Source organism: Rutilus rutilus (genome assembly GCF_951802725.1).
Source record: "Rutilus rutilus genome assembly, chromosome: 16".
NCBI classification, from domain to species: Eukaryota; Metazoa; Chordata; class Actinopteri; order Cypriniformes; family Leuciscidae; genus Rutilus; species Rutilus rutilus.
The window spans coordinates 10,273,550-10,284,248 of NC_140224.1; the positions used below are offsets into that span (position 1 = coordinate 10,273,550).

General features: G+C 35.1%; 1 protein-coding gene across 1 annotated transcript; it reads left to right on the forward strand.

The window, feature by feature from the left end:
* The first annotated feature begins 460 nt into the window (after window positions 1-460).
* On the forward strand, window positions 461-8,319 carry cUnh10orf88 (chromosome Un C10orf88 homolog). Its single transcript, XM_084434060.1, has 6 exons — window positions 461-962; window positions 2,299-2,496; window positions 3,985-4,057; window positions 4,139-4,339; window positions 6,009-6,316; window positions 7,441-8,319. Exons 1-6 carry the CDS (start codon window positions 829-831, stop codon window positions 7,613-7,615), a joined length of 1,089 nt encoding a protein of 362 aa, XP_084290186.1. The 5' UTR covers window positions 461-828; the 3' UTR covers window positions 7,616-8,319.
* Window positions 8,320-10,699: the final 2,380 nt, after the last annotated feature.

A 10,699-nucleotide genomic window follows, 5' to 3' on the forward strand; every position in this document is an offset into this window, starting at 1 on the left:
TTTAAGCTGCATAAAACATCATTAATGTACAAATGTAAAATCGCAACCTTTCCAAACTTTCTTTATTGTTGAATTTTCAACAGGGTAAAACCAAAACATATATAGATCCACATCCACAGATAGTTATAAGAACTCTTTCACCTTCACTAACAAAAATCTGTTACATAAATTATCTTTTTCGGCAAGAAATGTCTTCACCTTTACGGTGGTCTGGACCCAACAAAAAAAAACACGTAAATATGTATTAGTAGCCTACACTTTTATATTGATTTAGTAGAAGCGTCACCCTGCCTATAAGACAAGGATCATTTTAATTGTTTTTCTACTTTATCTATTTATGTGAGAGCTCCAGAGGCAATAAGACGTGTCCCATGATCATAGTATTTTATTGTTTCCTGAAGACTACTTTTTTTCTCTCTCTCTAAAAGTGTAAAATGAGACGAGCGACATCATTTTACTCAGGCGTATGAATGGGTGTTTCTGTGGGTCCTGGAGCGGCAGCCGTCGCTGTTTGTTGAGCTTGTGATTTTGTTGATGTGAATGGACAACGTTGTTTGTCTATATACTGTTTTATTGATTTTATTAAACGGATAACAGTACAAGTAGTGCGATAATGGAGTGTTTTTGTTTTGAACTTGACTAGCAAATATGTATTTTAACCCCTCACACACTAGTCTTTGGAGCGACATTAACTGAAACATGCAGATTTTAGTGTACAGTATATAATGGCAGTGGTTTTGTCTGCGTGGGAACAAGCGGTTTAATCCAGCGCACATTGTGGGTAGTGTGTGGATGCGTTTTAGCTGGAAATAAAGATATTTTATCAGAATGACCTCGAGTACAGGTAGTCTGATCTCTGCACGCAGCTCATGGCTGTGCTCATCACAGATCCAGCTGTCGGATATTCTCACCATAACATTAGAGAACAGACCCAACGATGACTGCAGGGTTGACCATGACAGGTGAGTCCGTTTCATTGGCTGCTGGTGGCTTGTAGAATGTACCTCTGAAAGCAATTATAATGCAGTTATTAAAATAAACATTTTCTTCTTTCATTTTAACTGTAAACCTCTGTTGTATTTTTTGGGCAAAAAATAAATGGTTTAATTTTCATTTGATTAAAAGATTTCATAAATTAATGATTATGCCTTCATTTGATTACCACCGTTTTTGATGATACATTTGTGTATCATCAGAAAAATTAAAACAAACAACATCTTTTTTTTAAAGGGCCCTATTATTGTAAAAAAATAAAAAGTGATAAATTAAGTAGAAGTTTTACAAATCAAACAGATTTAATGTGACATGTTTTGCTTATTATTAAACCATTGATATGGAATTCAGAAAACATCAAATGGAAAATTTGGGGAAAAAAAAAATGGGCTTTGAGATGGCCTAAAACATTTCGTAGGGCCCTAAATTATTTTTTTATTTTTTGTACTTTTAGTGTTAAATTGTATGTTTTATATTTTCAATTAATTATATATGCTTTTTAATTGCTAACATTTAATTTAACCATTAAATCGAGGTCCAGAAAAATTAAAACAGAAAAAAATGTAAATGATAAAATTGAATTTGGAAAAAAAAATACAATGGATTTCATAGGGTCCTTGTAGAAATAGAAAGTTCTGTCATGAAACTCTAGATGGCACATGTCCTTAACTCAATCTCCTTGCAATCACATCATTCTCTATAGGGCACAGCTGATTGGTTCCTGCTGTATCAGTAGCTAATGAGCTTTCTTCTCAAACTTAAAATACTTGGTCAGCATTTACTGTAGCAGTTGCAGCGTGTTTTCAGAAACCCTCCTCCTTCCCCAGCTCCACCTGTATAGATCTGCTACGGGTAAATCATGCACGCTATATTGTACAGCAGCAGAATTTCTCTTACTTGCTCACAGCAGCGTGTCGTGTATGTATTGGCAGTAGGAAGTCCTGTGCTTGCTCTGCAGCAGCAGCAGAAGAAATAACCACCACCACCACCACCAGCAGCAGCAGCAATAAAAGGCAGCGGCAACAGTGTATCAGATCTATTCTGCCAAGACCAAACATATCAACATTGTCATATCCAACATTACCAAGTCAAACATTGAGTTGTCATGACAGAAATTAACTGAATGATTGTACTTTCAAATCCCTCAAGACATTAACTTAAATATTAATAATACTTAATATTACTTAATATTAATAAGGTATTGATTTCACAATAAAATTGGTAAGATTGTCTTGCTAAAAGAAATCAGATTATAAAGTATCAGGTGACTTGCTATTCATATATTTGCACATGCATTTTCCCCAGGTGTAAAGGTGTCTGTCTGGAGAGAGCTGAGGAGGGCTCGCCATGTGTCGTCACACTTCTGTGTTCACTCAGCTCTTCAGCTGTGATCAGCAGTCTTCAGCTTGTCAGTGAAGCCCGCACTATTGAAGTGTACTCACTGTCTGGGGAATACTGTGGCACCTGCCGCGGAGAGGAAGTACAAACATCACACGATGATGGGTATTTTTTCTTTTATTTAAAAAATTATACAACTGTCCTTTATTTATGGATATGACGAGACAGTCACAGGCTAACATATAGTTATGTTGTACATGTACATTTATGTTATTTATTAACATAAATACTTATAGTATTAGTAGGCTTACCGTAGTGAATCAGGGTAAAACACAATTTAATTTTGAACAAAATAAAGTTACATAGTGTGCATTTAACAATTTTCCATTCTACAATGCTTTACTTTACAGTACTTTAAGTTTTTAGAAGAAAAACCCAAATAATATTTAATAAATTAAATATGTTTTAATTGTATTTCAATCTTCACCTGTACATTGGCACAGTCTAACGTCTCCCAGATGCTGTTTTTGTGACCTTTTGCTAATATACTAAATGTATATATATTAATAAATATCTAATGTGTCATAATATACAGATCCCTAATTTCATTAACAATTTGCTGCCAATATGATATTGTTGATAATTGTAACAAGGGTTTTGAAAGTCCCGTTAACACTTTATTTTATGGTGACATACAGTAGTTTAAAGTTACATGTACTTACTATAGTAATAATAGGAAATTACGTATAATTACAAGCAACTAACACTAAGCCTAACTCTAACCCTATCGTGCATGTAGTTAATTAATGACTCATTACTTATTTGTGTAATTACATTGTAACAACGTCACCTTAAAATAAACCGTAACCAACAATAACATTTATTATTAAAGATTGTTGAATGACATAACAAATATAACGTATAACAAATAACACAACTGATTTGTAGAACATATTCAAACAAAAACAAATGTTTTCAATCTTATGCGAAATAAAATAAATGTTAATAATAATAAAATAAATAATAATTTTGATATTTTATGAGATCTATGTTACTTTTTATGTAATATGCATATTTAATTAGTTTGTGAATGAATTAGAGTTGGAAAGGCAATATACCAATGTCAATACTATTATTTTTATTATTAATAATAATTGTAATAATTATTTAAAATGAACAATATTTTGAATAAATACAAATAAAAAGACACAACATTTTTGTGCTGTACCTCATTTTAAACTACAGATTCAGCTCAGTATATTGTGGAATTAGTGAAGTAGTCATATTTATTATAGAATATTTGGTACACTTTACTTAAAGCCTGTATGTATAATTCATTATAAAAGTATTCTTTACCTTATAATGCATTTTATGGTCTCATAAATCATTGTAACCACAGTTATAATACATTATAATACGTATCTATTCATTGAACACACCTTTAGAGAGTATAATTCATTAAAACACATGACAAACAACCAATTTCAGATGTAGCAAGGAATCTGAACATATTACAATGTATTTTAACTTTGGTTACAATTATTTATGAAAAAAACATATAATGCATTAAAATGTACATTATGAATACCATATTATACCTAAAGTGTTCGAGAATATTTTAAAAGACTTGCTGATTGTTCTGTTCTCTGTCAGTTCTGAAGATGAGAGGCATTTCTACAAGAATCATCTGGTGCTGGAAAGCCCTGCTGCTTCCTGTGAGGTGAAGGTAAGGAAAGCTGGAAATAACATCACAAACACACAAACTGATGTCTGTTGTCTCAGCATCACGTGTGCTGTCTCCGTACAGCTGCTCTCTCTTGGTGGCCGCTCTTCTGTGGCTATCACCCATGTGGGTGTGGGACTGGAGACGCTCAAGGACAGGCAAGGTGGCCCGAGTGTAGACCCAGGCATCGACCTTCAGCGTGTGCAGACTATGATGGAGGAGATGGGCACCACCCTTTCACCAGGAGCACAGAACCTCATGGAGCTGGTGCAGTGCCAGCAAAAGGTCTGGATCCAGCCTCTTATTACAGCATATTCACCACACCTCTGGTCCTTTTATCATGGTTGATATATATTACATGAATCGCTAATGAATCTCACTTCTGTTAATTATAAATATATCATAGATCGATAAAAATGATAGCTGGACCAAGCCTATCCCACCTGTTAAATGAGTTAATAGATTAAAATGGTTGTTGTTTTTATATGGGTTGTATAAAACATTGTGGTTTGTATAAGACATCTTGTGTCTGTAAGCAGCCAGTCCTAGCACTTCAGAGAGACTTCATAGAAATGCACTAAAAATCACCCATAACAACTTGGCAAACCATATCAGCAGTACCCAAGCATTGTGGTGGTGAGGTTTACATGGGCAAGTCCCGTTCCCTCTCCCATTTTTGTACAGTATATTCTGCTGTTCAAAAAATTCCCTTCTTGTAGGCGTTTCTTGTAACAGTCTGTCTGTGTCTGACATCATTAAATCGAATTTTTTTTGCCCACTTCTTCTCATAAAAAAAGCTTCAGCTATTTGGTGTTTAGAGGGCTGTCTTGTATGCGGTTATGATCTTGGCTTTATTTTGTTTACTTTCTATATTCCTGTAAAATATTACAATTTAAAATAACTGTTTCCTATTTAAATATATTGTAAAATGTCATTTATTTCTGTGATCAAAGCTGAATTTTCAGCATCATTACTCAGTCTTCAGTGTCACATGATCCTTCAGAAATCATTCTAATATGCTGATTTGCTGCTCAATAGTCTTTGCTACTTAATAATAATTTTGTGGAAACCGTGATCATTTTATTCAGGATTCTTTGATAAATAACTATTCATTTGAAATATAAATCTTTTTTTTTTTGGTGTCCTTGCTGAATAAAAGTAGCCTATTCATTTCTATTTTTTTTTTATCTTACTTACTGATACCTAGTGTATCAGTTTCCACAAAAATGTTAAAACCTATTTAAATAGAAAACATTTATTTTAAATTGTAATATTTCTAGGGCTGTCAAACGATTAATCGCATCCAAAATAAAAGTTTGTTTTTACATAATACATGTGTGTGTACGGAGTATAATTATTTTCTATATATAAATACACACACATGCATGTATATATTTAAGAAATATTTGCATGTATATACTGTGTATATATATTTATATTATATATAATTTATATTATATATAAATATTTTATATATAAATAACACATTTTCTTAAATATATATATATATATGCATGTGTGTGTATTTATATATAGAAAATAATTATACTCCGTACACACACATAAATTATGTAAACACAAACTTTTATTTTGGATGTGATTAATCGCGATTAATCGTTTGACAGCCCTAAATATTTCACAATATTACTGTTATTTATATTTTATATATCTGTGTTTTCATCAAATAAATGCAGCATTGGTGAGCATAAGAGAATAGTAAAAGTATTGTTTTATATTTACATATTTCCTGTCATATACTCTTCTGTATATTTGGTATTTTTAGTTTTGGAATTTTATCAGCATAATGCATATTTTGTCACCTCCTTTTTTTAAACTTGTTAATTCTCAAAATTAGTTTTTTGGAGAATAGTTTATTTAAAAAAAAAAAAAAAGAATGAGATAGCCAGTACACAGCTTCATCACAACTGAACAATCACTCTTTGTCTGTGTGCAGAATAAGTCAGACATGCTGAATGGCTTCATCCCTCTGCTCATGGGAGGTGGAGCTTTGGGCTGTTTGTCAAGAGGAGGTGGGGCTTCTGATGCCACAGGGGCGGAGTCAGGCCCACATCCACCGTCTGGCCTCGAGCAGCTTCTGTCCGCCAGCAACCAGATGCCCGGTGCCATGTCTGCCCTCCTGAGCTCTGAAACCGGCACGATAAACCCAGACCTGCTTCCAATGCTGCAGAGCGTATGCGGTCAGGTCACGCAGCTCCGACTGGAGGAAGCCACATCTCCAGAGAGAAAGAAGAATGGAGAACGGTAAGTGTGAGTCATGTGTGGTTTTCAATAATCAGAGGTTCAACTACCACAGTTTTTGAAGCAACTCAAATGTTTGGTTGTGGTAACCAGCTCATCGTGATAACAGTGTGAGTACTAATATGAATAATAGCACCGATAAACACTTGAGGTTTTATTACTTTTATTACTAGGATAAAGCAGTAGTTGAGGCTACAATTCACACGGGCTCACCAAAATTGGACAATAGATTGGAAAAACGTTTCCTGGTCTGATTTTTGCTGCGATATTCAGATGGTAGGCTCAGATTCTGGCGTAAACAACATGATTGCCTTGTATCAACGGATCAGGCTGCTGGTGGTGTAATCATGTGGAGGATATTTTCTTGGCAAACTTTGGACCCCTAAGTACCAATTGAGCATCGTTTAAACACCACCTGAGTATTGTTTGCCGAACATGTCCATCCCTTTATGACCACACTGTACTACTCTTCTGATGGCTACTTCCAGCAGGACAATCCGCCATGTCACAAAGCTCAAATCATCTCAAACTGGTTTCTTGAACATAATGAGGTCACTACTCAAATATCTGCCTGTCTACAGTCACCAGATCTCAATCCACTAGAGAACCTTTGGGATGTGGTGGAACCGGGAGATTTGCATCATGGATGCCAACAAATCTGCAGCAACTATATGTTGCTGTCATTTCAATATGGACCAAAATCTCTGAGGAATTTTTCCAGCACATTTTTGAGTTTATGCCATGAAGAATTAAGGCAGTTGTGTGTGTGTGTGTGTATGCTACATCATAATTATAGGATGATGATGACTGATGACATGCTTGCTTTGCTAATCAGCAAGATTACTTAAAAGTGTAACCTGGGCCCAGCTGCTCAAAAGAAGTAAGACTGGAATTACTGACGACTCATTTTGGCAGTTCAGAACTTTATTTATCTTGCACTGTGATCTTTAAACTTTTAAGACATTTTACATTCACGGACAGCTACATTACACATATCTGAAATATCTGAATATCTGAAAAAGCAAAATAGGGACACTTCATTCTGATGTATTTAATGTTTCCTTTAGTTTGTCCACTCACCGTATATATTGTATATATATATACTTCTTCTTTTTCTTGTATTACAGGGAGGGTCATATGTGCTGTGGAGGCTTTGAGAAGATTCTGGAGACAGTTGTAGAGAAGAGAATGGATGAGATGGAGAAAAGATTAAAGGAACATCTGGACCTGCGTCTAGACGCTCTTCAGCAGAGACTGGAGGTCACGCTTCAGCAGGCGCTCGCTCATAAACAACACCAGTAAACAACACAAGATAACCTGAACTTCGCCTTGAGCTTTTGCTTCAGTGACACCCATAATATTCTATAAAGGGATATTTAAGCAGAATTCATGTCAACTATCCCTTTATAACAAAAATTGTTTAACATTTTTCTTTTGCCAGCAGTCTCTACTGCTTTGCATGGAAATGTTTTCCAGTTTAAACAGCAATCGCTGGTCTTCAAGAGTCCCTCGGAAGAGACTGTACTGATTGGTTTGTGCAGTAATTAACAACTTGTCGAGTCGGTTCACTAACTTGAGTCCACAAACAGTATCAGGTGATTTTCACAAATACTTGAGGAACTGTTCTTAACACTGTTGATTCTATGTATAAATTATTTTATTCAAAAGAAACTATACTCTCGCTGCTACAATAACTTTTTTCCGATATTCTGACTAATATACCATAAGCTGCATATTTTCATTTGGGAAAAATGTTAACAGTTTATTTACAAACAATGGTTGCACTGACAGTGTCAAGTATAGAGTATTTTTCACTGTAAATTGCCTTTGTGTAAATTATGTTGATATGTTTATAATGTTCATACTAGAGAACTAAGGACAAAAAAAGAACAACATTAAAATGCCGTTTATACTAAAGAATAATGTTGCACTGTTATATATCTGATGAACTGCTGAACTTGTTTTCTTATCAAATAACACTTTCATGCCATATTAATGGCAATGCTTAAAAGAACATGCTGGGTTCATTATTACAGGTTTTTTTGTTTGTTTGTTTTAAACAGTCTGTGGAGTATTTATCATTGCTTTGGCACAAAATGCATTCAATGACTGCATCTTTCAAATTACATTCATTTCTCATTCAGACACTTTCAGGCTACTTTGCACGTTTACACACTCTTTGCAAAAGTGTGAAAGGTAACACAATACAAAACTGAATAAAAGACAAAGCCCTTTTCACATATCTGCATTAAAACCATTCAGTACACTTGCCCCCTAGACTTCTAGTATGAATGTGTTACTATAAACCAGTTTTGCATATTGAGTGATGAATCAAACTTTTTTTGTAGTAATTGGGAGCAAGTCGCACAAACTTTTGAACCCAGAGCTTTCCTTGAATGGAAAATCCTATAATCCCAAAAACTCCTATTCAAGTTCTTCTTGCATTTCTCATTCACCTAGTCTTTTCTCAGTGGTACATGAACTTTTAGTTGTCTCATATCCTGCATTGCGGACAACCATGTCTACCTTCTCCACAACCCTCTCATGCATCCTATGAACATGAACTTGTGCTGTTCTTGGCAGTCACCCATCTACCGTGAAGGAGAGTTGTGGTGCTTGGGAACAGCAAAGAAAACACAGCTGAACGAACAAACTCCACACTAAAGGAAACGCCACATGAAATGAAAATTAACCAAAAGAACTCCAAATTAGCAGTTTTGACCTCTTGGAGTAACTTTCCACTGTGACCATGTTGGTCCTTGCCTTGTCATGTGAGACTCTGTCCAGATCGACATGGGTGTCTCCTCTCTAAACCACAGTGATATTCAATGGGCAGAATTGTTCTAACAGTGAGCTGTTGTTTTCTTATGACTGAGTGAGACATCCACTTCAGAAGGGGTTTTGTAACCACAGAGAAATGGGTCAGCTGTGGAGGTGGTACCGCTGATGAACAGCGGCTGTTTTTGTGCAAACACCCACGCCAGTATCCCCTAGGACCAGAGTTAAACCGGCCCAACTGAATCAACAAAGTCGTGTTGCTGCCACACTTCATGCAAGCGCTCATGGACTGAAATCGAGTAAACAGCTTTAAAGCTGGCGTGAAATGAAAATGCACCCGATCTGTTTTCTAAATGCATGTCATAAATTGGTTGGTTATTGTAGTGGATTGGTTATTCTCTCCAATCAAATATAATGCTGCAGCCATTACATTTTTGTAGGCCAACCCTGAAGTTGATAAAAACCCAATTGGATATTTCCATTGGCTTTCGGATTATTGCAAAAAATAAGCTCTGACCAACAAAAGTTAAAAGTCACAAATTAAAACTTTTATGAAGTTTGAAGCAGAAATCGGATCATTGTGGTTATACTGTGTGAATCTTTCTTTTTGTTTTGTTTTTTGTATATATTTTGGGGGCTTTTGCCTTTATTCAGACAGGGCAGAAGGGTGACTGCAGAGAAATGGGGTGGGAATAATCGCAGATCTCATTCAACCCCCGTGTAAAGAGGTTTGTCTACGGTTTAGTTTTGAAATGATTGTGCTTTTTCAACTATTTGCAGTTTTGAAATGATTGTGCTTTTTCAACTATTTACTATGTCTTGTCCCAAAGAGGTGGATTTAGAGTTTTTTGCGAAAAAAGCACAAGTGGATTTCGCTGGTTTTGACGCAAAAGAAAATCTCATTTGTTAAAAACCAATGAATTGTCTAAAGTGACATTTTTGAAAAAAAGTTATTTTATTCACTCACTAATAACCTTATCATTACCTTTAAAATGAAACTACTGAACGTGAAAATAGGAGCCTGATAAAAAAATGCTCAAGAAAAGAAATCTGACAGATTTAGAGGGTTTTGCGTCTGAACACTTCATTCATGGCAGAACACACCATCGAAGCATTTGCTGTTTTCGATATAATTTATGCTGATTTTAATTAACAATAAATTATGATTGTGTTTGGACAGAATTATTTTCATTGTTGTATTAGGTTTTTGTGTGTTGTGTTTATTTACATTACAGAATTGAGAGAGAAAATGTGTTTAACTGTCTTTGAAATATGAATCAGACATGTATTCCATGTCTTTAAAAGAGAGACTGTAATGTTTTGAGGATGTTTGATGTAATATTTTTTGGGGATTATGTAACAGTCACACATTTGACAGTATTAGTCCCCATACAAATGCACAGCAAATGACATTTCAGAATGCCAGTAAAATATGACTTGGAGTTTTAAATAAATGACCTAATTCTGTCTGCATCTCATATTGGACATTTTATGTGATCTCTGTCCTGAGATTGACCCCAGCAGTCAGTGTCCTACCAAGATCAACCAAAGCGACGATAAAGAGGAAATGAACGCAAACCCGCCCTGTTACTCGAGTCCAAAACCTGA

Coding starts and splice junctions, on each gene's coding strand:
- cUnh10orf88 (XM_084434060.1), top strand. CDS start 829: ATGACCTCGAGTACAGGTAGTCTGATCTCTGCACGCAGCTCATGGCTG. Junction 963..2,298: donor TGCAGGGTTGACCATGACAG/GTGAGTCCGTTT, acceptor CATTTTCCCCAG/GTGTAAAGGTGTCTGTCTGG. Junction 4,058..4,138: donor CTGCTTCCTGTGAGGTGAAG/GTAAGGAAAGCT, acceptor GTCTCCGTACAG/CTGCTCTCTCTTGGTGGCCG.